General features: G+C 43.2%; 1 protein-coding gene across 5 annotated transcripts in view; it reads right to left on the reverse strand.

The window, feature by feature from the left end:
• STON2 (stonin 2) overlaps positions 1-27,829 on the reverse strand; it is a 145,598-nt gene that overhangs the window by 96,330 nt on the left and 21,439 nt on the right. For 4 of the 5 annotated variants that reach the window (XM_036314590.1, XM_036314580.1, XM_036314551.1 and 1 more), the window contains exons 2-3: positions 11,818-12,089; positions 7,565-7,843 (exon numbers count right to left, since the gene is read on the reverse strand). In XM_036314590.1, coding sequence (XP_036170483.1) covers positions 7,565-7,843; positions 11,818-11,905 — 367 coding nt within the window. In that variant the 5' untranslated portion in view covers positions 11,906-12,089. The remainder of the gene's footprint in view (positions 1-7,564; positions 7,844-11,817; positions 12,090-27,829) is intronic. The other variant, XM_036314560.1, reaches the window with a different exon arrangement.

Consider the following 27,829-nt stretch of genomic DNA (forward strand, 5'->3'; position numbering starts at 1 on the left):
GCCCCCAGGAAAAGTATGCGTGTGTTTGTACACATATGGGGTGGGGCAAAAGTAGGTTCACAGTTGTGAGTTTGAGGAATAGTTTATTCTTCTATTATTATTTATAAATTATTGTATTATTTTCCATACAAACAACTGTAAACCTGCTTTGCCCCACTCTGTATATGTGTACATATGTGTGTGCACATGTATGTGTATGTTACTTTATGTGTATATGCTATGAGTCTGTGTACATGTATGTGGCATGTTTATATGTATGTATGTATGTATATGCATTGTGTGTAAAACAATGGGAAATCAAATAATAGCTAATAAGAAAAGGGCATGATGAGGAAGAGACTGGCCTAGTTCAAAAAATTTTCACTTTATTGAGGAAGCCGTCCTTCAACCTAACAGCCCATTGCCCCCATAAACGGAAGTCACTTAGTCATTCCATAGCAGGTTTCATATAGTACATCTTTCACTTTTCATTCATTAATTCAACAAATGCTAAGTGAGCACCGACTAAGTTCCATGCACCAGAATCTGGGACAGAGTGTGAATGAAGTAGACAAAATCCCTTCCCTCTACTGGGGAAGAGAGACAATAACCAAAGAAACAAATATATAACCTAATTTTGGGTAGAGACACGGGGTGTACACATTTAAAGTGGGAAAAGCTGGGGGAAAACGCTTGAGCAGAGCTCTGAGTGAAAATGTGGATGAGCTCTAGGGATGCAGGGAACAGCAAGAACAGAAAAGAGCTTGCTGGGAACAGTAAGAGAGGTGGCGATTAGAGCAGTGTGGAGCCCAGTGGAGAGGGCCCTGAGGAAGAAGGGCTCTGTTAAAACTCATTCCTGAGGACATCCCTGTCTGAGATGGATTCCGGAAAGGTCACGAATTACATTAAAAAGTGGAGAAGAACAATTCAAGGTATTAAAGGAAAAGAAGACCTTCTCTGTTGAGGAGGGATATACATATGCATGCCAAATGCAGTGGGCCACAGCTACAGTCACCAAGGTCTGGGATCTTATTCCACCCCCACCCACCACTCACCCCCAGGGGCAGAATGAAAAACATAATAGAATTTACCCGCTGGGCTGGGCTAGACTTCCCCAGGATTAAGTCTCTCAGCTGTCCCCCTGCCTCCCTCTTGAACGGCTGACATCATCCCTGGTCCTCCCCAAACAAGTGGCTCTTTCTCTGGTCCCAGATAATGAGCTTCCCCAGACACAATGGGAAGGCCTTTAGCCCAAGTCTTTGGGGCAAACATTTGAAGCACAAGGGAATACAAGTATATGGCTTGGGCTGAGGGACAAATGTTCCGGAAATAAAAGGTTGTGTTTTTTTATGTTTGTAACTATGCATATCCTGCAGGATCTGCATAATGGGTCCAATTCAGCCTTGGCCTTGCTACCAAATGGCCATGTCCGCAGAGGAAGGTCAGTGCAAAGCGTGACAAGTGAACAGGAAGCCTCATGCTGATAATAACGCCTTAATTTTTTAAAATTTTGAGGATGAACTTTGCTCTTCTAGTCAATTTGCATGCATTTGCAAACATAGTCTAAGCACACACACGCGTGCGCGCACACACACACACACACACACACACACACTTGCATAATGCTTAAAATCAGTCTTTGCTCTGAAAGAATCTTTGTCAAGAATGGCCACTACAGTCTTCCTGGTGTGCAGTGGAATTTTAAAGCCAGAGAAGGCAAAATACAAACTAGGAAAACTTTTTGCAACTAGGAAAACTCAGAAACACTATAGCTAAAGGCCCCAGTGTGAAGAAAACACTACCTGAGTTGAAGTTCATTTCAAAATATTTTTTAGATAATAATATAAAGATTCTATTTTTACTTGAACAGATTCACCAGAAGCTCATTTTTCAAAACACTTTCTTTCTGCTCAGGGTTTAACAGAATAGCTATGAATTTAGTTCAAGATTCAGCAAATGAGTTTTCGGTTACATTTCTCTATATTTTTCACCATGGAATGCAGATAGATCATATGGCATCTTCACACTGGAGATGTGAACAGTATTCTTGTGGCTGTTTTGTTGTTGTTTTTTTTTTTTTAATATATTTTATTGATTTTTTACAGAGAGGAAGGGAGAGAGACAGAGAGCCAGAAACATCGATGAGAGAGAAACATCGATCAGCTGCCTCCTGCACATCCCCTACTGGGGATGTGCCCGCAACCCAGGCACATGCCCTTGACCGGAATCGAACCTGGGACCCTTCAGTCCGCAGGCCAACGCTCTATCCACTGAGCCAAACCGGTTTCGGCTCTTGTGGCTGTTTTAAGTCTTAAGTATCTGACATTTAAAACTCTAATAAAAATCTTTCTAAAGATAATATTTATCAACATAGTCTGAGCCAAAGTGGTCTTCTTAAGCCAAAGAGACATGAATCCCAAAGTTGGCCTACACCAAATGTCAGGGAATGGAGGAAACAATTTTTACAAACGATTCGAGAGGCATGATTTTATGTGCCCTCTCACCCTAGTATCCTCAGGTCCAAGGATTTGATGCCAGTCGTCTTTCCTATACATATGGTTACAGAAGGGCTTTGTCACTCAATTGCTTTTATTAATATATTTTTCCTAAGGGAGATCTGTATCTCTTTTTCCCCAGACCAACCACAATGGCACTTAATTCACTGCAAATCCTGCCCTAGTTGAAATCCAAAAGAAACTTGTTCCCTTGATGGATGTAAGCATTTCTGGAGTTGTTTTCCCCACCAGCTGTGGTTCCAGGTTATACAATTGACCTTGGTATGCTTCAGTGAACAATAAACTAAGTAGCCAGGTCACCAGGGTGGGGACTAGCAACTCCCTGGCTTCCCTAAGCTACCAGCTCAGCTTCTGGTATTTAAATGCCACAAAAATAAGAGATTTACCACTAATGACAGTCTCTTTGTCCCTAACTCCACCATGCCTACAGCCTCCTTGCATTTTAATTAGGGCCAAGAGTACATTCCCATTCCAGGCTGAAATCCAATGCTCCCCAGCCTTTATTCTTAGGTGGCACAGCTTAAAGGATAAATTCTTTTGTGTGTGTGTGTGTGTGTGCTTCATCTGCCCGAAAAACTGGAAAGAGTGAAGGCATGGGAACTGGGGGAAGAAGAGGAGCATCCCAGAAAAACATTTCTTCACCTGCTACTGTGTGTGTGTGTGTGTGTGTGTGTGTGTGTGTGTGTGTGTGTGTGTGTGTTTTCTTTCTTTCCTAACTTCTCTTTGCAAGCCAGATGTTAAGGCTTGGCACAGCTGGCTAAGTAAGGCTCCACTGTCTGCTTCTGGAAATCCAGACAAGGAACAGCCCTAATTGGTCCCATTTATTCTCTTTTTTTGGTCCTCCCACCTATTTCTCTTAGGCCAAGATCATAATCTTCTCATATAGGGATATTCACAGAGAAGCTGCAAGGGACAGATCCAAGACATACATTTTCCCTTTCTCCTGACACAGAGACCTCTGTCTTATCAGAAGTGCTGGGCATTTAATACAGGCAAATGGGACACGAGGAATGAAATGGAAAGAAATTGCAACTATCTTATAGGAAAGAGTCTGTTTGTTCTATTGATACTTAGGTGACTGAGAAAATGGCTGAAGCCAAAACTCAGTTCCCATGGAGCCCTTTTTTCTGGCTGAACTTCACTACCTGCTATGCATGGAGACACACCTACATATTCCACCATTCTCCATAGATTCAATTTCTGCATGTTTAAATACAACAGATCAAATATCTTGCATACTCAATTCCAATTCATTCATGTGTTATCCATACCAACATAATTTTTACTTGATATACTGAAGTTTAGCCATTATAGATCCAGGATCTGATTGATGGAAATTCATAAGCTAAGAGAAGCATTTTTAGGATGGGTAAATGGGAAACTGATAGTTTGTTTCTATATTGTCAGATTAGACTAAAAAACACCAGACAGTCACTCATTCTATATAAGCTGCCCACCCCCTCCCCGCCCCCCGCCCCAGTTTTTTCAGGTGGGCACTACTGATTTGGGGCAAAACTGAGTAAGAGCTCTGGGGGAGAATTAAAAGCAAATGAAGGGAGACCTACAAAACATGTCTTATTACAACTAGTGCTGGGATTAGGATGAGATGTGTGTGGCAGTCATGTAAGTGTTGGGGGATCTGTTTCTAAAATATTAATATTTTATTCAAGGACTTTTTTGCATTATCGATACTAATAAAAGGGTAATATGCTAATTAAATGGGGTCAACCGGACATCTTCCGGACATCCGGCTTCCTTCTGGACAAAGCCACGATGGCAGGGGCTGAGGCAGAGGCAGTTAGGGGCGATCAGGCCGCCAGGGAGCAAGCTGTTAGGGGTGATCAGGCAGGCAGGGGAGCAAGCCATTAGGGGTGATCAGGCAGGCGGGGGGGGGGGGCAGTTAGGGGGCGATCAGGCTGGCAGGGGAAGGCAGGCCTAAACTGGCAGTCAGACATCCCCCAAGGGGTCCCAGATTAGAAAGGGCGCAGGCCGGGCTGAGGGACACCCCCCTCCCGGCTTCCAGTGCACAAAAACCAGGGCCTCTAGTTTTAATTATAAACATTTAAAGACAATTTTAACTTTTTAAATTTATTTCTTTAATTGAAAAAATTTAAAACCCAATTATTTTTCTAGGTAACCATTTTTCTTTAAGACAACCATTATACTTTGATATGGAGAAGAAGTATTTTATGCATATTTCCCAACCTGTCACAGGTAATATTAAAGAGATATACTTAAGAATCATGATTTAATAAAATTAAGAATTTGTACTACTTCATCAAGGATATTAAGTGAGATTGACTTTTTAAAGTAAGTACACAGTGCCAGAAGTTTTCCTCACCATTAATTTTGTACCATCAATGCCAATACCAGTACAGTGAAAAAGGTAAATAACATCTTAGAGTTATTATAAAAATCACTCTGACTCCACTCTGATTCCTGAAAGGGTCTTCGGAATCCTCCTGGATCTATAGACTAAACTTTGAGAACTGCTGCCTTAAAGGATAAGGTTTTTATTTTGTTTTGTTTTTTTAATCCTCACCTGAGGATATGCTTTTTTTTATTTATTTTAGAGAAAGAGGAAGGAAGAGAGAGATAGAGCCAGAAACATCAATCAGTTGCCTCCTGTACTCGCCCTGACCAGGGATTGAACCCACAACCAGATATATGCCCTGACTGGGAATCGAACTCACAACATTTTTGACGCATGAAACACACTTCAACCAGTTGAGCACCCAGCGAGGGCCATAAACTTTCAACACTATCCGTAACATCATCTGTTACAGGCTGGGATCCTCAGTCAAATGGGGGCAACATAGTTATGGTTATCTCCAGTTAGTTTGCAAAAATAAGTGGTGAAGAATGGAAGCAAATTGACTCAACTGTCATATAAATAGTTCTGAGCCATATTTAAGGCTAAAGACGAAGTATGAATGAACAAGATGTGAAAGAATCTGAATGCCAAGAATGTAATCAATGACCATTTTAGGGCAAATGAGTGGAGAAATACCACCCCATCCCTCCCTCACCCCCCAGCCTCCCAGGAATGAGGGAGCGGAGGAAACTACAGCTGGGCAGGCAGATCCACGGAACATACCACTGAACATGCCTAGGCTGTTCTGAGATCCTGGGGCCTGCCTGCCTGGCGTCGGAAGCTTTCTTCTGACACTTCCCAGCAAAGCCTTGGGCAACTTCCAAAACCACTGTCTCATCAGTCTCCTCGTGTGTAATATGAATATAATATTAATACCTTCCTCACATGATTGTGGTGAGGAGTACAAAGCATTGAGCGTAGTGCCTGGGAGAGTAAGCACTCAGTACGCGTTATCTTACTAAAAATAAGAAACATACTGTGTATTGATTCACTGCCCAGCACTCAGTAACTTTCGCCACATGTATAAGTGCTTCATCAGCCCATTGTCTGGCCAGTATCAGGTGTTAGAAAAGGTTACTGCCTCCCTCCAGCTACACCGGGAAGCCTGTCTGGACCTGTCACTTCATCCTTGCTGCTTTTAGGGCAGAGGCTTTCTCACCAACAAGAGAAATCTGACGCTTAAATAGGGAAACGCATACAGTAATGGGCAAATCGGTAAGTAAAAGTGGAAGTGTTTATTATATGGCAGAATTACACTTCATCTTTTCCTAAAATTGTTTTTACTGGTGTTAAAGGCATGTCTGAAAAACAAAGGAATTGTTTTTAAAAAATTGAAACGAGCAAAACATTTAACTTATCAACAGAAAAAATTATCAGCCTTGCTTTTTTGCTCTTCTCTGTGGCAGACAAAATAATGCCCCTCACAAATGATGTCCACACCTAATACCCAGAACCTGTGAGTAGGGCACCTTATACAGTAAAAGGAACTTTGAGATGGGGAAATTATCCAGGATGATTCTGGGGGGCCCAAGGTAATCACAAGGGCCTTTCAAATGCACAGGGAGGCAGGAGTCAATTAGAGAGATGTGCACAGAACAAAGGCACAGAGAGATGCAGCACTGCTAGCTCCTGAGACGGAGCCTGGGGCACATGTCAAGGAATGTGACGGGCTGCTGGAAGCTGGAAAGTGCAAGGAAACCCATTCTGCTGAGAGTCTCCTGAAAGGAATGCTGGCCTGACAACACCTAGATTTTAGCCGAGTGGCATCCAGGTTGGTCCTCTGAGCTACAGAACTGTAAAATAATAACACTGTGCTGTTTAAGCCACTAGGTTGGTGGTAATTTGTTACAGCTATTCATAGAAAACAAACACAGCCCCCCAGTCACCCTTGTAGCCAGGTTACTAGGTGAGGACTAGCAACTCCTCTGGCTTCGCCAAGCTCTCCAGTGGAGCTTCCAGCCATTGAAATCCCACAAAATCAGGTACTTAGCACTAAAGACAGTGCCCCCCTTGAAGATTTGGATTCAAGAGGTTTGGGACACAAAAATATCCACATTTAACTGGTGATTCTATTAGAGATGGTTGGTGGTTCACACTCAGAGACATTCATTTCTATGCGTAAGGAGTTGACAATTTAGGTACAGAGTAAATGCAATTCTAATCCCTAATAGATAAAGAAATATGCATACCTCCCAGACAGGTCAATAGCAAGGGACAAGAGTGAAAGGCTGAAAATGGCCCAGAACACAGAAATCCTTCCATATGCTGATGATAACAAAAACAGTTTGCAGACCAGCCAACATGGCTCAGTGGTTGAGCCATTAACCTATGAACCAGGAGATTATGGTTTGATTCCCGGTCGGGGCACATGCCCAGGCTTCAGGCTTGATCTCCAGTGTGGGGCATACGGGAGGCAGCAGATCAATGATTTTCTCTCATCACTGATGTTTCTAAATCTATCTCACTCTCCCTTCCTCTCTGAAATCAATAAAAATATATTTTTTAAAACAAACACAAAAATGGTTTGTAGAATTAAGCCAGATGAGACCTCTGCCTGCTCTCCCCTCTGTGGCCAGTGCTTCAGGCTTGGGAGCAGGTCAAGTAGACCTGGTAGCCTTCTACACTCTCAAGGAGAAGCATCCCCGAGGAGCACAGACCTGAGCCGGATCCCTTCCTGGCCTCCCACCTGTCCCACCTGTTTCTTTAGGAGGAGGTGGTGAAGTGCTGGTCCAGGGTGTGTCATCTTCAAATTGAACCCAGTTGCTGATGGCCAAGGCCAGGTCAGGTGGGGGCTGCCCAGGGCTTCCAGGAGGAGAGGCCGCTTCAGAGATGAGGCCCATCTTCTCGGAGGAGTCATCCTGCTCCGAGTGGGAAAGGTCCTGAGATCCTCCATCCGCCACGTGGTTCTCCCCGGAGGAGCTCTCGGACTGGTCTGAGGATGATGACCGTCCCGGGAGGTGCCCTTCGGTGGCCCCTGAAACAGACACCAGACAGCACATCACTTCACGTGCAAGGACGGAAAAACAAAGGATAGGCAAGGGGTGATCACAGGACTCACCATTACAGTGAGTGAGGGTAAAGCAGCAGGCATGCCCATCTGCCTCTATGCCAAAGGAGTGTTTTCCTAGCAATGTTTTCAAAACTATAACCTCAGCATGACCAGGCTGAGATTGGGGTAGTCTTGTTCACTGTTCTTATCTCAGCATCTACACCAATTCTTGAGGGTCACAACTAAAAATGTCCACATAAGCCAAGCAAGAAATATAACTGAGTCGAAGGAGAAAAGCAAAAGGCAATAGGGACTAGTAGAGAGTGTGGCTGACCTGGAGAACTCCTGTCTGGACTAAAGACACTTCAATTTAAACCTCAAACTCCACACAGTCCTAATTACACACCTGCAGGCTACCAGGTGCAAACCCTGCACCAGTGATAACTAAACATTGCAGAAGTTCTTCCCTCAATTTGTTTCACTTTATTGGTCCTGAAACATTTAATGGCCTTCAAATAATTGTGTGTGTGTGTGTTTTTTTTAAAGAACTATACTCTGGTTGTGGTGGTGGTTACACACATCTATACATGGAAAATTCATCAACTATATATAAAAAGTGGTCCATTTTACTGTGTAAAAACTTTTTAAAAATATATTTTTATTGATTTTAGAGAGGAAGGAAAAGGGAGAGATGGAAACATCCATGATGAGAGAGAATCATTGACTGGCTGCCTCCTGCATTCTCTCCCCCTACCCCCCTACTCCCACACTAGGGATTGAATCCACAACCAGGGCACATTCCCTGACCAGGAATTAAAACATGACCTCCTGGTTCATAGGTCAATGGTCAACCACTAAGCAACACCGGCCAGGCAGTGTATAAAAACTTTTTAAAAATGCAAATGAGTCTGAAACATCTGGATCAAATTTCATCTCAAACAAACAGGATTATGAAAATTGGTGAGTGAGAGAACCAAGATGGCGGCATAGGTTAACGCCGGAGTTTGCTGCTTTGAACAACTACTTCAAAAGTGAAACTAAAAGACAGAACGGACATCACCAAGAACCACAGGAACGCTGGCTGAGTGGAAGTCCTACAACTAGGAGGAAAGAGAAACGCATACGGACACTCAGAGGAGGCTCAGTACTGAAGTCAAATTCTGAGGTGCGGAGTGCGCGGAGCGGGCTGGTGGCGGAGGGCGCGGTTGGCGTTTTCAATCGGGAGGGAGTCACAGACTCTGAGCTCCAGATACGGGCGAGTCTCTAGGGACCCAGACTCAAACGGGAGAAGCGGGACTGTCTGGCTTCGGTCAGAGCGAGTGCAGCTTTCTCTCCAAGCTTTGCAGTGGGTGCTGGGACTCAGAGAGGCAGAGCCCCTGGGGACAGGACTGAGAGCCGCCATAACTGCTCTCTCCGGCCCACCCTGTTGATCCTGTGCGACCCGCCCCGCCCAAGCCCTGCACAGAGGCATTTGCCGGATAGCCTCAGGCAAAGGCTAGATTAGCACCTCCCTAGAGGACAGAAGTTCTCTCACTGCTGACACAGCTGATTCTCATAGCCAATTGGCCTGGAGGTCAAACCCTCCCTGGTATTAGCTACAACAAGTTTTAACTATAAGACTGTGAACAAAGACCACTAGGGGGTGCACCAAGGAAGCATAACAAAATTCAGAGACAAAGAAACAGGACAAAATTGTCAATGGAAGATATAGAGTTCAGAACCACACTTTTAAGGTCTCTCAAGAACTGTTTAGAAGCCGCCGATAAACTTAAGGAGATCTACAAGAAAACTAATGAGACCCTCGATGTTATATTGGGGAACCAACTAGAAATTAAGCATACACTGACTGAAATAAAGAATATTATACAGACTCCCGACAGCAGACCAGAGGAGCGCAAGAATCAAGTCAATGATTTGAAATGCGAGGAAGCAAAAAACACCCAACCGGAAAAGCAAAATGAAAAAAGAATCCAAAAATGCGAGGATAGTGTAAGGAGCCTCTGGGACAGCTTCAAGCGTACCAACATCCGAATTATAGGGGTGCCAGAAGATGAGAGAGAGCAAGATATTGGAAACCTATTTGAAGAAATAATGACAGAAAACTTCCCCCACCTGGTGAAAGAAATGGACTTACAGGTCCAAGAAGCGCAGAGAACCCCAAACAAAAGGAATCCAAAGAGGACCACACCAAGACACATCATAATTAAAATGCCAAGAGCAAAAGATAAAGAGAGACTCTTAAAAACAGCAAGAGAAAGAAACTCAGTTACCTACAAGGGAATACCCATACGACTGTCAGCTGATTTCTCAACAGAAACTTTGCAGGCCAGAAGGGAGTGGCAAGAAATATTCAAAGTGATGAATACCAAGAACCTACAACCAAGATTACTTTATCCAGCAAAGCTATCATTCAGAATTGAAGGTCGGATAAAGAGCTTCACAGATAAGGAAAAGCTAAAGGAGTTCATCATCACCAAACCAGGATTATATGAAATGCTGAAAGGTATCCTTTAAGAAGAGGAAGAGGAAGAAAAAGGTAAAGATACAAATTATGAACAACAAATATGCATCTATCAACAAGTGAATCTAAGAATCAAGTGAATAAATAATCTGATGAACAGAATGAACTGGTGATTATAATAGAATCAGGGACATAGAAAGGGAATGGACTGACTATTCTTGGGGGGGAAAGGGGTGTGGGAGATGCGGGAAGAGACTGGACAAAAATCGTGCACCTATGGATGAGGACAGTGGGTGGGGAGTGAGGGCGGAGGGTGGGGCGGGAACTGGGAGGAGGGGAGTTATGGGGGGGAAAAAAGAGGAACAAATGTAATAATCTGAACAATAAAGATTTAATTAAAATAAAAAAATAAAATAAAAATAAAATAAAAAATAAAAAAAATGCAAACTAGCAAACAAACTAATAAAATCTTTAGATTATCATGGTCAAATAAAAAATAAATAAATAAATGAGCCACAAATGTAATTTTAGTTCTAGTAGCCACATTAAAAAAAGTAAGAAGAAACTGGCAAAACTACTTTTAATATATATATTTCAACCCAGTATGTTGAAAATTTATAATTTCAACACGTAACTGATATAAAAGTTGTTAATGAAAAATTTAACTTTTATTAGGTCTTTGAAATCCAGTGTGAGTATTTCACACGTTTAGCACAATTCAGTGCAGACTAGCCACACCTCCAGAACTCATAACGAAGGCACACCTCGGAACTCACACTTGCCAAGTGCTGTGAATGAAGCGGGCTGGTTTCGGTTTAGCAGAGGCAGTTACAGTAGAACAGAACCAGCTGATATGGCTCTGCAACCATCTCCTGTACCCTACCTTGAACTTCGTGCCTTGGCACCAGTTCCCTAGAAGTCAGGTTGGCCATCTTCATCATGATCATGGGTAACAACTACAGAGCTTTTCCATGAGCCAGGCACATACATTAATTCATTTACTCCTCACAACCACGTGAGGTAGGTACTGTGGTTATCTGTGCTGCACATAGACTGCCACACAGAGATGTTGAATAAAAAGTCTATCCAAGGGCATGTCACTCATCTGTGATGGAGCCAGGATTTGAGCCCAAGCAATCTGCCTCTATAGCCTGTCACTCTTAACAGCTACACTTTAAAATTTGAGAAAATCCAAGTGGCTGCTGGGAGTAACAACCCAAAGGGCTGAGTGTAAAGTACATTGTAAATAGAAAGTTTATGCTACTTGGAAGAAAGCAGCCGATACTTGTGCTGTTTCCAGGCCCTTGTGTGGGAACCCAAGGTTCCTAGATGCTTCCTCCAGATTCCTAACCAGAAGAACCTGCATCTCAGGAAACTGACAGACTGGCTCTTTTTTCCATATGAAGATTCCACCCAAAGAATAATCAAGTGAAAGCCATAGCAAGCAGGTGTGGTTCTTTGCCAATCCTTTCCCTTAGGAAATGAAAGCACCGCTTACCCTCAGAAGGGATGGGAAAGAGTGGATCCTCATTGAAGGAGACCCACTCTGACTGCTGGGTAGCGATCACATGGTCCAAGGTCGTCATGCTAGGAAGGTGCTGGTCATCTTCACACTGCTGGCCTCAGGCAGACCCCAGAGTCGTGTCTGGGGTGGGGTAAGGGTATGGTAACAGGGTGGACTTCGGCCGAGGAATCTGTTATGGTGATCTTGTAGGTGGCAGCACTCAGAATGTAGACAGATTGTCTTTGGTTAATCTGCCAAGAAGAAATCTGTTTTTAAAAAAATAATAATAGTTTAAAAAGATACCATCACATTATACCCAATCTACTCAGGTCTAGGGCTATCTATCTATCTATCTATCTATATATATATATATATATATATATATATATATATATAATAATTGATTTTTATACTTATATATACATATATCCTATCTAATAAAAGAGAAACATGGTAATTAGCCGTACATCCACTACCCTTCCCATTGGCTAATCAGGGCGATATGCAAATTAACTGCCAGCCAAGATGGCAGCCGGCAGCCAGGCTACTGACACGAACAGGAGGCTTGCTTGCTTCAGTGACGGAGGACTCCAATGTTCCCCGCCTGCCGCTGCTGGGCTCTGAGCTGCTAAAAAACATTCTTACAAATATAGAAGCTAAACAAAACCCCAGAAACCTGTTTTCAGTCAGCCGGGATCTCAGAGCTGGAGTCGCAACAAAGTTTCAAATACAGAAAGTAAACAAAGTCCAGAAACCTCCTTTCAGCAGTGAGGTCTCACAGCTAAAGCCGGCTCTCAGCTCCAGTGACAGCCATAAATCCAAGAATAAAAAAAAAAAAAAGGAAAAAAGGAGCGGTTGGGAGCTTCAGTCTCCCGCCAGCCTGAAAACGGCCCTCAGCCGCTCACCCAGACTGGCCAGGCACCCCAGTGGGGACCCCCAACCTGAAGGGGATGTGACCAGATGCACACAGCCATTATCGCCTCATCCAGGCACCCAAGCGGGACCCCCACCCTGATCCAGGACATCCTTCAGGGCAAACCAGCCAGCCCCCACCCATGCACCAGGCCTCTATCCTATATAGTAAAAGGGTAATATGCCTCCCAGCACTGGGATCAGCGGAGCCGAGAGGCCTCCTGGCCCCTGGAGCAGCGTGACAGGGGGCAGCGCCCAAGCCCCCTGATCACCCTGTGGCTCTGTGTGTGACAGGGAGCGGGGCCACAATCTCCCTATCCGCCCTGCTCTGTTTGTGACAGGGGTAGGCACCCCAATACCCTGATCAGCCCTGCTCTGTGCCTAATAGGGGGGAGCTCCCCAACCCCCTGATCGGCCCTGCCCTGAGTGTGACAGTGGTGGCGCCCCAACCCCCTGATCGGCCCTGCTCTGTGGGTGATAGAGGGTGGTGCCCCAACCACCCCCCATGGGCCCTGCTCTGTGTGTGACGGGGTAGAGCCATAACATCCCCATCGGCCCTGCCCTGAGCGTGACAGGGTGTGGCGCCCCAACCCCCTGATCCGCCCTGCTCTGTGTGTGACAGGGTACGGAGCCCCAATCCCCCTGATGGGCCCTGCTCTGTGAGTGACAGGGGGCAGCGCTCCAACCCCAATTGGCCCTGCTCTGTGCGTGACAGGGGGTGGCACCGCAACCTCCCCATCGACCCTGCCTTGAGTGTGACAGGGGGCGGTGCCCCAACCCCCCAATCGGCCCTACCCTGAGCATGACTGAGGGTGGCATCACAACCTCCCAATCCGCCCTGCTCTGTGCATGACAGGGGGCGGCACCCCAATTCCCCAATCGGCCCTGCTATGAGCCTGACCAGGGGCTGCACCTAGGGATTGGGCCTGCCCTCTGCCACCCGGGAGCAGGCCTAAGCCAGCAGGTCGTTATCTCCCAAGGGGTCCCAGACTGCGAGAGGGCACAGGCCGGGCTGAGGGACCCCCCTCCCCCTCGAGTGCACAAATTTTTGTGCACCGGGCCTCTAGTATATATATAAAATTGATTTCAGAGCAGAATGGAGAGGGAGAGAGAGAAAAAACCCTCAATGATGAGAGAATCATTTACCTGCTGCCTCCTGCACACCCCCCACTGGGGATTGAGCCTGAAACCCGGGCATGTGCCCTGACTAGGAATCGAACCCTGACCTCCTGGTTCATAGGATGATGCTTAACCACTGAGCCATGCCAGCCAGGCAGGTCTAGGGCTTTCAACACTACCCACAAGGAGGTCTGGATGGTGCCCACTGGCCTTACTTTTCTGTGCCCCTGTCTTACTCCCACTTCTCACAGGGAAATATTTGCCTTTAGCATCAAGATCTCTGCATGTGCCTCTATATCAGACTTGTAAATAATCACACAAATTTAAGCAATTAGATCCCCCTGTCTCCCCAATTATTTTAGTATGGAAACAGTCTAACTATAATATAATGCCATCATTGTAAAACAAATATTAAAATTGCCCAAAGTACTTTCACATTCTTTTACCAAATGGTGAAGTAAAAGCATGCTCTTTCCTATTAAATCAGTGCAGTTTCTTGCCTTAGGCAGGTAGCTCTTGGCAAGCCTGAGTTAAAACGTTGGCAGAAACCCAACAATCTCCAGATGGTATATCCAAGCACGGTTTACCAATCAAAAAAAAAAAAAAAAAAGAAATGGAGTCATTTTGTTCATTTGGAATAAGGGGGTAGGGCATATTTGCTTTAGTGTAAAATGTGCGTTAAACACATTCTGATTCTAGGCCGATGTGAAATAGTACATAAAAGCCTAGCCTTTACTTTTACTGCAATTACATTCTAAGTATATAGAAGGATACTTTACAGACTTATAATTTTGTTTGTAGTAGTACTGCCCTTATACAAATTTAACCTTGCTCTTACTTTTATGATGACTTAATAAAATCTGAATTAATGCAAAATTAATGTGTTTCTGCAAAAGAGCTACTATCCACCTTGTACAATATTAGTTCTTACTAACTCACTACTCACAGCATTAATTTTAGTCTAGAAGAGTTGAACTCATAGCCTTCTAAGTGGTTCACAATAAAAAGAAAATTTTATTATAGGTTATTACCTGCAGTAAGTAATCTGTGCTGTGGAAAATCAGCATAAAAACATTAACAGCTTTGGGGGATTTTTGTAATTAAAACAATTAGTTTTGTTGTGTGATGCTTCCTAAAAACAACTAATGTTTGTATAGAATTTATAATTTTCAGAAATGTATTTTCACACCATAATTCATTTGATTCAATAGTCACTTTAGTAGGGTAAGACAGGTATTAATATCATTATTTTATAGATGAAGAAATCTGCGTTGGATAAGTGATTTATCCAACAGGTGTTTTTTTTATTTCCAGGTCCTTGTTTTGTTACTAAGCTCCTAAGATGTTTTCTCCAGGCTTTTAAGTGAAAGAATTCTTATATCCCAGGACACTGACAAATTAATTCTCCACCCCACCCCCACCATAAATGTCACCCAAAGAATGATCCAGCAGAGGCCATAACAAGCAGGTGTGTTAGATATGACCCTTGAACCAGGTCTTTCAATGCCAAAACACTCTAATCTTTGGGTCACAGACACAAAAAAAGTACTAGAGATTATAAAAAAACTACCACTCAACTGAAACAATTTACAAACATCAATTACGATGGAACCATGATGAAATGATCTGTGAAACTCCCCATGTGAAAACCGCTAGGGCACCCAAGCTGTACAGAAAATGCAAGGCCCAGAAATCTCTCTCCCAAGTCGCTCTCCTAAGATCCTTACCAGCCACGGACCAGACATGTGCAAACCGTCTGGAGAATGTAGTGCTACAAACCAGGTCTCCCAAAGAACCACATAGAGCCCAGCCCCCAAGAGCTGATTGCACAGGCTTCTCCCATGAAGCCTTTCTCTGGCCCAGTCAAATACTCCAGTAACTCAACGTGGAAATGGCTGCAGGCCAAGATAAAACAGTAAAATTGAAGAGTCAGATGCCTCCTCTCCCAACAGCAGCAACATGTAAACCAGGTCCAAGAACAACAAAAGAGCCACAACACATGTCCACATGCTGACACATGCAATGTTACAGCTCAGTGGGGAAAACATCCTGTAGGTCTCGTGATAATGAATTCACTGAGATTTACAGTATGAGACTGTGGGTGGAAAAGGGTTGTGGGGGAAAAAAGAAGGTTATGGGGAAAATACTTGGAAATCTTAGAGCTCGAAGGATTTAAAGACCAATAGTCCAGCTCTCAAGTTTTACAGATGAGAAAACTGAAGCCTAAGGAAATTAGGTGTAGCAATGGAGATTGAAAGCATGGGCCTAGGAGTTAAAATTGTCCGGACTTCAGTCCTCAGGTCACCCTGGGACAGCAAGAATAACAAGACTCAATAATTTTAAGGATTAAGTAAGATAATACACACCAGTGCTTAGTACTGGGAATAATTACCCTCTATAACAATGATAATAGCAGAGGACCTCACAGAGAGCCTACTAAGTGCCAGGCCCCATTCCAGCCATCACTGCTACTGCTCAATGACTCGCCCAAAGTCACACAGGTCATTAGTGGAAGTCTTGGGACTAGCATACAAATTTCATGAAACCACCCCATTTCTGTCATTAACACATTCTGGTTTTAGTGATTTCCCGTTTCAGTCATTTTTAGAGCAGTTCTCCTAGATCAGCGGTTCTCAACCTGTGGGTCGCGACCCCTTTGGGGGTTGAACGACCCTTTCACAGGGGTCGCCTAAGACTATCGGAAAACACATACATAATTACATATTGTTTTTGTGATTAATCACTATGCTTTAATTATGTTCAATTTGTAACAATGAAAATACATCCTGCATATCAGATATTTACATTACAATTCACAACAGTAGCAAAATGACAGTTATGAAGTAGCAATGAAAATAATTTTATGGTTGGGGGTCACCACAACATGAGGAACTGTATTAAAGGGTCGCGGCATTAGGAAGGTTGAGAACCACTGTCCTAGATGCTAAGGGGAGTCAAGCACTCTGCCTACTCTTTATAGATATAGGAGCATGCTGGCTGAGGAACCAGAATGAAAGAAGAGCCCCAAGGATCTACCTACCCCATACTCGGGAATCTCAGATCCAGGTATAGGCTGGTTAGATAATGAGAAGTCCCATACCTGGCAGAACAAATCTATTACAGAGAACCCCCCATCATAACCCCGTGAAATGGATTCCAGGTATTTGCCAAGATACAGCCACATCATCCAATAAGCCATCAGACACCATACCTTGAGGAGTGCTGTGCTAGCAGCTGGCAACCACAAAGGAACCCAATAATTGTGAGGGTAAGTTCACACTGGGATTGGTTTCTCTGCGAAAACCTCACCCCATTTTTAGAACATGAATCACAAAGTGAGGCTTAGGATCATCACCACAAATGAGCAGTGACTCAGTACCAGCAGCAGCATTGACCGAGAGACATGACATATTTCATTGAAGTCTCCAGGTTGCCATTTCGGAGAGAAGCTTATTTCTCAGCATCCCTTACACATTGAAATTTGGGGGTGGAGAATAAAACCAGTTGGCTCATAGGATTGGGAGTCATAGAAATAGATTTGTTATAGGAATTCATGAGCCCAGTGTGTCCAGAAATGCAACTGGCACTCTTTGAGATAGTGACCTGCACGCAGTCTGCAAATTAGCTGGGGAGATGAAGCTACACAGAAGAGCAAACACAAGAAATCCAGGAAGAACTGCCTATTGGAGGATATACGGGAAATGCTGTTTAGCCACAGAGAGATCTGCAAGGGCTAGAAGCATAAGGCGCTGGGCTGATTTCTTGGATTTGAAGGACATCCCTGGTTCTGGACTTTTGTGAGGGAAGAGTAAGGACATCCTTGGGACAGAGGATCAGCATAAGTGACGATTAGGATTCAGACCTTTGTGGGGCTTGTTTTTGGGCCAATGTAAAGGGCAGTCTGATGAGAGCTGAGATGTCTACTGAGGAAATGTGGAGACAAAGGATTGGTGGCCTTAACAGCTGAGAAGAAGAGTTCAGTGGGAGATGGGAAGCTACTGAAAGTTCAAGAGTGACTCAAGCTAGGGGAGATTAACTTTCCTCAGACTCTTGATGATGGAAGCTATCGGCCACAACAGGACCTCAGTGTATCCCAAAGGACAGGAGGCAGCATCAGCAGGAGCATATCTTGGGTACTCTGTGCTGGGCCCATTCAGGGTCTGAAGCAGGGGTCCTCAAACTACGGCCCACGGGCCACATGCAAAAACAAATATTGTATTTGTTCCCGTTTTGTTTTTTTACTTCAAAATAAGATATGTGCAGTGTGCATAGGAATTTGTTCATAGTTTTTTTTTAAACTATAGTCCAGCCCTCCAATGTTCTGAGGGACAGTGAACTGGCCCCCTGTTTAAAAAGTTTGAGGACCCCTGGCCTGAAGGTTCAAGGACAAGCAGAACAGCATCACAAGCCTCAAGTACCTTACAGTAGATTGCAGGGAGGTACGACAGCAACATAAAACAATCACACAGTAGTCTTTCTAAACTATTGATAGGTTACCCATCAAAACACTAACAGCAAAGAGTAAGGGCTTTAAAAGACTACTGAGGCCCTGGATGGTGCCTCACTTGGCTGGGCATCATACCATGCAATGAAAGGTTGCCAGTTCGATTCCCAGTCAGGGCACATGCCCAGGCTGCAGGTTCAATCCCTGGTAGGAGGCATGCAGGAGGCAACCATTCAATGTCTTGCTCTCACATCAATGGTTTTCTCCTCCTTTCTCTATCTCTTTTCCTGTTTGTCTGTCTTCAAAATCATTTATTCTTCCTTCTATCATCTTCATTCTCCTGTTAAGCTCATCTTGTAAAGTTTTCTTCTCCGTTATTCAACTTTTCCATTCTAGAATTTTCTTTTGATTCTTTTATAGTTTCTATTTCTCTGTTGAAATGCCTATATATTCACTCATTATGACAATATCTTTCTTTAGTTCTTTTAACATATTGATAATAGCTGCTTTAAATGCTTTGTCTGCCAAATCCAACCTCTGAGCAATTTGGGGATTAGTTTCTGTTGACTTTTTTTTAAATATGAGTAATATTTTACGATTTCTGTGCATACCTAATCATAGCTAATGATACCCTGAAGACTTTCTGCATTTGATCTTTCCCTGAAGAGACCTGGTTTTTACCAGTAGTCAATCTGCCTGCTCACTCTGATCTTTCGTAGGCTTGGTCTTCTACTTTGTTGGATGGATTTATGAAAAGCCCATTTTCAATCCTGAAGACAACACTTTTGGCAAATTCCATATGGTTTCAATCTGTACATGTGCACTCCAGCCCAGCCAAGGATTCCCTGGGCACACCCAGACTCACTTCTGTCCCCCCTTTCCCATGCAACTCTCTCCTTTCTAGTGCCCTGCTCTGCAGATTCCAGATGCTTCAATTGCCCCATGCTCTGATCTCTGTTTCTTTGTTTCAACAGGACTGCTGTGACAGAGTAGACTCCAACGTACTACCTCCAACCAGAAAACTCTTCCTTGGAAGAGGGCCAAGATTGTGACCATCAGACTCACCTCATGAGTTTTCCTTCTCTCAGGATCAAAATATTGTGCTTTCTGTTGACCAATACCTGGAAAGAGTTATCCCATACATTTATTTCATCCAGGTTTGTGACTGTTTACTGCAGAAGGACTGGTTTGTTGCCAGTTACAGCCAGAATTGGAAGCCCTTCCCTGAAACATTCCTTTCTGAATTATGCTCATTTTTTTTAAAAAAGGTCAGTTTAGATCATCCAAATTAGGGTGATTTTTATACTGATATCCTGGAAATATCAATTAGGAGTTTTATAGAACTTTAATAAATCATATCATCTGAGAAGGAAAGGAGGGCTTCATGTAGCTAGATGGATTAATTCCATCCCTTCAGAACTGGGACAGAGCTTTATTTTGTATTATGCTCTATAATACCACTACATAATTCTTGTTTGGTTAGTGATCCAAAGGGGTTATTTAAATCTGAGAATTTGGCCATCTTTGCCTTATATCTCCTTGCCACATGTATTCAACTAGACAGTTCCTTTAAAATTTTCTGCATCCACTTATTGGGTTGTGAGGCTACTGGCAAATACTGTCCAGCTGTCTGTTTGGGGTTTATGCAGAAACATCTTAAACTAGATCTAAAATTAGATCTCAATGCCAATTCCAAACCCCTAAGTAAGGCCTTAGCTCTTTTCTGATCAAGAACAAGCATCTAAATGTCATAAGGAAAACTGGAAAAAAAAAAAAAAGGAAAAATGGGAAAAATGAGAATGCATGGATTCTACATAGTTCTTTAGAGCTTTCTTCAAAATAAGACATTCAACAAACTTACTGAGCATCTACTATGTACTCAGAATTGTGCATGTTACAAGGACACAAAATATCAAGCACGGTTTTATATTCTGAGACCTCTGTCACAGTGGGCTAGAGAAATCATAAAAGTTTAATCAGGAAGTCAAAGTAACCGTGCTACTTGCTTCATAACTTCCCAGAATAAACAGAAGCCAGGAAGGCGCCGACTACCCTATGGCAAAGGCCTTCATCAGATAAAGGGTTTGGATACTGCTCCTCTTCCTTTTTTTTTCCCCCCCTCCTCTTCCTTTTTCTTCCAAATTCTTATCTCCTGTGAACATCAGAGTTCATGTCAATAGAACCCGAGCACAGTTCACTGGAAAACAGATACACACTCTCAATGAGCACACATGTGCACCCACACTCAGACACACACACACACACACACACACACACACACACACACACACACACACTTCAATTAACAGGTGCTTTGATATTCCTGAAAGGGAAATACTGAGTGGCCCTGGCTGTTTGCTTTTCCTATATTTTTATAATTTTTATGTTTAAATATTCCTTTCTTTAAAAACAGAGTGACCACTCCTTTTCTAGAATGAACACTCCAGCCTCAAGTCAAATATATATGAGAAAGAACTTCAAAAGGAATGTCATATTTTAACTATAATCAATATATACCCATGATTCTCTATAAAGTAACTCTCTCCTATTTCTCTCTTTCAATCACACATACCATCATCCCCTATCCCTAGATGTCTGTTCTTGTATCCCTCTAAAGTCACATTTTTTGTGTGTATTTGTATAAATACATATACGTATAAATAAACATATATATATATATATATATATATATATATATATATATATTTGTTATCCATCCCAAGGTTATAATTTGTAAAATCCTGGTGGCTGTGCTATTCATCAGTTCCATGGCCCCACATTCGGAGTCCAGGATCTAAGTCACACTTGGCTTGAAAAACTGGCTCTCTGATCTTTGGTGCATTCCTGAGGCAGTGACCCAGAAGGATATCCCCAGGTACCTGAACAGTGGTGTGTCATGTTCAGTGAATGACCGTGGTAGGGAGGTCAAGCTTTAAAATCTGCAGAACACAACACTTTCCAGTACCTTGAATTCTTAGGAGTCACTGGCTTAGTCCATTTTGGTAAACTCATCTTGGCTGACTTCTTCAGTTCCATATGTGGAATAGGGATACTAACATTGTGCTTGTATAAAGGTAGAGTTGGTGTGGATCATTTCTTTCCATCTATATTTTAGAGTCATGAGTGTATCACTTTGAATGTTCCATCACGAGACTGTCAATTTCCTAGGAGACTACAGAAAGATATGAGTCCCAATGATGGCCGTATTTCCAGGGCATAACCCTAAGACTTTCCAAGAAGCTTAACAAAATGTTATATTTTATTCAAGTGAAGATGCCATAGATTGTAAAATGCATCTAATTTCAGAGATTATAAAGTATTTTAAAATATGTATATACATCCATATAATTCTTAGAATCAGTGAAATACATTCTTATTTTTATTCCAAATACTTAAAAAAATTATAATTAGCCTATATTTCCAGTTTGCAAAAAAGGTCATGGATTATCTTTTTTAAATATATTTTTTATTGATTTCAGAGAGGAAGGGAGAGAGAGATAGAAACATCAATGATGGGAGAGAATCATTGATCGGCTGCCTCTGCATGCCCCCCACTGGGGATTGAGCCCACAACCCGGGCATGTGCCCTTGACTGGAATCGAACCCAGGGCCCTTCAGTCCGCAGGCCAACGCTCTATCCACTGGGCCAAACCAGCTAGGGTGTCATGGATTATTTCAATTCATTTTTATAATAGCCCTGAGATAAGTAAAGCAGACATTTATCTCACCTGATATATAAGGGAACTGGCTCAGAGAGGTTGCTTGACCAGTCTAAGGTCACAGCTTAACCATGATAGATTTGGGACAGGAGCACAAGTCTCTATTCTATTATGCCACATTCTGCCTTCCAGAAAACAGGTATAACAAATGTGTTAGCTGTGTCACCAGCATTCATTTCCTATCATCATCTGGCACCAGAAGATGTATCATCGGTTGAGTCAGTCACTGTAATTCCTATTCCTGCTTTCCCAGCCTCCCTTGTACCTCAGGATAGGCACTTGGCCAGGTTTGGGGCAATGAAACATAAACAGAAGTATGATGAGAAAATAAAGTTTTGAGAAATGTTTTTTTGTCTTTGTTTTGTTTCACAGGTATTGCTCATGCATCCCTAATCCTTCTCCCTTTCTCTTCTTTCCTATCTTGACTATGGTCATGATGGCTGGAGCTACATTAATCATACTACAGCCATGAGGAAAGGCTAAGAGAATCAGAGTCACTGGCCTTGATGTCACTGAGCCACTGAACTATTATCAATGATCACGTATCTCTATATTTATTATGTGTGAAAATTTTTTGTTTAAGGTATTAAAATCAAGTTTTCTACATGCAGGTGAATGCAACTCTAATAAAATAGGAGAGAGAAATTGTGGCAAGCAGAATTCTACAATGACCCCCATGATCTCTACACCCTGGTGTTACTGTTGCCATCATAATGAATGGCAAAAGGAATTTTGCAGATGCAATTAAGGTTACTAATCAATTGACATTAAGATAAGATGACTATCCAGGTGAGCCTAACCTGATCATTGAGCCAATGAAAAGCAACGTTCTCTTTGGCTGGTAGCAGAAGAGAAAATTAGAGAAATTCAAAGTGTGAGAGGAAGGCTCTCCACTACTGAGACGAAGGAGGAGAAAATGGAGGGTAAGGGTAGCCCCCTAGGAGCTGAGAGTGATAACCAATAGCCAGCAAGAAAAAGGGAACTACAATCCTACAACCACAAGGAACTGAATTCTGCCAACAACAGGCATAAGCTTGGAGGAGATCCTCAGTTCCAGGTGAGGACATAGTGGCCAACCTTTAACTTCAGCCTTGTGATACTCTACGCAGAACACACACCCATGCTGTGCCAGGATAGTAGTTTAAAATGGGAGAATTTACTCTATAACTCAATATCTGGAGGCCTAGACAAAGCCTTCTTTAAATAATCTTTCCTCTATAGATAAGAGACTGAACTTCAATTAAATCAACTATTACCCATAGTACAGAGTAAGTAAAAAAAATAATGAAAATAGTAAAAAAACAAAACAAAAAACACAACAACACAATTATATATGTAGCAATTTCAGACATATTTTGTATGGAATTCTCTCTATGGAAGGTTTAATTTCTTATTCTGCCTTGCTTATTACTTAGGCCACTGCAAAATTAGCTGGCCTTTCCAGAGACCTGGGGCAAGGCTGGAAGGGTGATCATTTTTAGTGCAAAATGTTGAAGAATAATTCTGGGTATCTTTCCTTTGAGCATCAGGAGGCCAACAAAGAGTCAACCAGTCCTCTGGAGATGAATGGTGGTGATGGTTGCACAACAATGTGAATGTATTTAATGCCACTGAACTGTGCACTTAAAAATGGTTAAAATGGTAAGTTTTATATTACATGTATTTTAACTAAATTTTTAAAAATTATTCTCTAAAAAAACTATGCAAGCTGAAGTTATGTAAAGCAATCTTCATAATGAAAGGGAAAAATATGACTGTTCTGTGACCTTTAAAACTTGTTGCCAAAATATTAAAAATTCTTACTGCTGATATTAGGGCTTGAGAAATAGACAAATTTTAAAAATCATACAATGAATATTACTTACTACATTGTAATTTAAAATATTAGAAACATTAAAAATTAAAATAGTTTATTTCTTTCAGAAAAAAGATGACAGTGTCTGGAATCAGGATGGGGCAATAGAGACGGAGAAGAGGAGGTAGCTAAAATATGTTTTGGTGGTATGATCTGCAGGATCTACTGAATGGATGACACCATACGGAGGGAGGGCAAAGGTGGAAGAGCGACGACTGAGTAGACAATACTGCCATTGGCTGGGGTGGAGGAAACGAGTCAAAATTTAGGGGTAAAATAAGCATTTCTTCTTAACTTTTCTTTTTTTCTTTCCTTCTTTTCAGCGTTTCTTTTTAAATATGATGCTTCTAAATAAGGACGCTTCTGAGACATCCAAGTGCAATGTCAACTAAGCATCTGGACATGGGAGTCTGGCACTCAAGGCTGGAGATGCAAATTGGGAAGTCATCATTCTACAGAATGAATCTGGTCAGCTAGGTAGCAAAAAAGGGAATGGCCGATGCTCTCACACAGGCGCCTGGTGCATGTGGAGGCAGCACTCACGATGAGGCTCCATTCAAGTCCTAGAACCCTATGACTTCAAATGGACCAAAAAGAGAAGAGATGCCTGGTTAGCGAGTGCTGTCACGTTCTGCCCTGCAATCCAAGGCAGAGGTCCTGAACCAACAAGGCCACGCACTTGGAAACAAGAAGAGTTTGAAATGAGAATCTTTGAATTCTAGACTTGAAAAAAAAAATGTTTGAATATGCTGCTAAAGAACTCAGTATAGGCAGGCGCAAATATCCTAGGTGATAACTGTCCGCAGGAGAGGGGAAGGTACCAGTCATACCACAACAAGGGCGGGAAATTCCTAAAACTACAGGCAATTTTACAACTCTGAATAATTATTAAATGAGATAATGTGGGTGAGAGTGCTCTGTGGACTGCAGAGCATTATTCGAAAAAACAAAGTCTGCACGTTGCTGTCAACCAAGCAGCAGAATGTGGAAAGGGATGGGGCCCTCCGAACAGTTGGGTGCTTTGCGGATGCTCCTGGGAATCACTATCTCTGATTGGTCAGGGAGGTAAAGGCTCGAGGAGGGGAAGCACCTGGAATAGCTCTTGCTTTATTAACGATGATATCCACAGGCCTCCCTCCTTCCCCTCCATGGGCTCCCAGCACTATGCACGTGGAGGCACACTTTGTCATTCCATAATGAGGCACATCATCTCCTTTGCTTCTCCCATCAACCTTCTGAGGTAGGTGCTATTAGTCACACCACCATTTTAAAGACAACAAAAGCTGAGGCCAGAGAGGTTAAGTAACTTGATCCAAATCAGAGAACTAATAAGTGGTAGTGCTGGGAGTCCAACCAAAACCATTCTGACTTTGGAGACTGTTCTCAAACAATTCATTGACTCAGTCATTCAATCAACTAACAGAAAAGGGAGGGGACATCGATCTCTCCCACCTCTAAGAGGCCCTGAACTTAAATGACAACATAGGTTACTATAGAGGATGAACCAGGGGCCGGATAGAAGAACCCAGGGAGGCTTCCTGGAGGAGGCTATAGATAACCTGGGTCTTAGGAAAATGAACAGCACACTGATTCAGAGCACCAAGCTCTGCAGTCAGGCGGCCAAGACCCTCACCATTGTTACCTGTAACTACAGGAATGTCTCCTAAACTCTCCAAATATGAATTTCACCTAATAGTGTCGGAGATTCCTGTGAGGATGAGAAAAATGCTGCATGGAAGACTTTTAGCACAGTGAAGAATAAGTGCTCTGTTAACACTATCTATTAGCATTATTACTTCTACTAAAAAAAGAATGAGTAGGAGTTAGCCTGGTAAAAGAAACAAGGCAAGAACTTGCTGATTTCATTCCTGTGGTCATGGCATTCAGGAAGTGAAAGTGGAAGAAAGGGGGAGATCTTAGAAATTTGGGGGTAAAAAGGAAGTAATTGTGTGAGCTTCAGTCTGAGGCAGCAAAAGCCCTGGCCAGCAGGATGCCAGGCATTAGCTGGCTTGGAAAAGCCTTGTGAGAGAAGGTCCTGGAGGCAGGGACACCACACTGGACAGCTTTGGGCGCCCATCTGTAGGGTCATCCATGTGAGCAGTGTCTGTGTAGAGTGCACTGCACAGCCAGTGCAGCTGAAGGCAGCAGCGTGCCTGGCTGGGTGCTCTGAGGGTCCCTGGACAGCGGACATCACTGTTACAGGTACCAGCCAAGGGGTCCCACTGCTGATATATCCAAGTCGTCTGGGCTGTGTCAGTAAATGGCGGCAGCAGTGTGACCAGCACTGTGAAACCATATACAAACCACACAGAAACCATATAGAAACCACATGTAAAGGAGTCCAATGGTGACAAGAGAGCCCGCGGCCATCCAAATTTATCAGTACAGCTGCAGGAACGTGACAACTCATTTTAGAGGCTCCTTCTAATGCTGCCTATATCAAGAATAACAAGGAAATTAACAGAGCTCGAGGCCACATATCTCAAGCTTGGGCGGGGGGGCTCTAATATAAAATTAGCTCAACGTAGATTTGTCTGGAAAACACAGAGCTTTATTCTCCCAGGCAGATGAGAAAGAGAAAAACCATTTCCCTGTCCTTCCTTCTTTCAAAGAAATAGAACTTTCCTCCTGGGTTGAACTGCCAATTCCCCTTAACTCTTTCCCTGCCACGCCAGTCTTCAGTGCCTCACTCCCAGTAACCCTTACCTGCCGGGGTCCAACCCCAGCAGGTCCAGGGGTCCCCAAAGGTGTAGACGGAGTCGGCGAAGAAGGAATGACACAGAGACAGCGTTCAGTTGATCAGCAGCCTAGCCAGGATCTCCAGCCAGGATCTCCAGCCAAGTTCTGGTCTGGATCTCCAGCGAAGTTCTGCTTAGGATCTCCAGCCAGGTTCTGTCCAGGTTCTCCAGCCAGGTTCAGTCACCAGGTTCTAGTCAGGTTCTCTTGCCATGTTCTATAGTCAGGTTCAGTCCAGGATCTTTTGCCATGTTCTCTCGCTAGGTTCTGTCTCTAGGTTCTGAGGCCAGTTTCTGTCCAGGATCTTTTGCCATGTTCTCTCCAGCGAAGTTCTTCTGTCTCTAGAGAACGTTCTGTGTAGGTTCTGTGCCTAGGTTCCGTCTCTCTTGGTTCCGTATTCTAAGTTCTGTGTCTTGCTGTCTTATTACATCTGTATTTATACCAGTTGATTCAATCCTATCAATCTCTATTACAAAGGTTAGGGCGTTTCTTATCTCCATTCCAGGGAGTAAAGATTATGTAGCTTAAGCATGATTGTTTGTAGTTAAAGTGATTAACTACCCACCTGGCACTTACTTAAGGAGTTTTATCCCCTCCCTGACTTCAGGGAAAAAATCCCTACCTGGGGAAACAACCTTTCTCAGAGAGGAGACCTTGGTTAAAACACATAGTGCCAAGAAGGTGAGCAAACACTTTAAGAACAGTATGCCATATATGCCAGGTCCTTTGAAACAGCAAGGATGGACTGGCTCCCGGCACTTACCCACACTCCATCGGCTTGCACCAACACTCCCACAGCACCTGCTGCACAACTCCAGGAGGCGCCACTCACACCGATGGAATGGGGGTGTGCCCCTTTATCTGAATGCTGCTCTTGGAGCTGTGCAATCCAGCAGCCCCTCAACAACACACACCCTCCCACCTCACCACCCACGCTTAAGAAAAAAGCAGGAAAATGTCAAATGTTCAGGGAAAAACTTGACTGGGAAAGAAGATGAAAATAAACACCTATCGCCATAAGAATCCTTGAGCCTGTTCTTTCTTCATCAGAATAAAAGAAACAACAGGGATAGGAAACAGCAATTAAGCTGGGGTGATTAGAAGGAGAGCTGGATAGAGGGCAGAGATGGTCCCAATAAACATCCTAAGGACACTAGGAATGTGGACTTAATTGGGAGAGGGGATAAAAAGTGAGTTTTAATTTGGGAAATGCTGAGATTC

This window comes from Myotis myotis, unplaced genomic scaffold, assembly GCF_014108235.1.
Source record: "Myotis myotis isolate mMyoMyo1 unplaced genomic scaffold, mMyoMyo1.p scaffold_m19_p_1, whole genome shotgun sequence".
NCBI lineage: Eukaryota > Metazoa > Chordata > Mammalia > Chiroptera > Vespertilionidae > Myotis > Myotis myotis.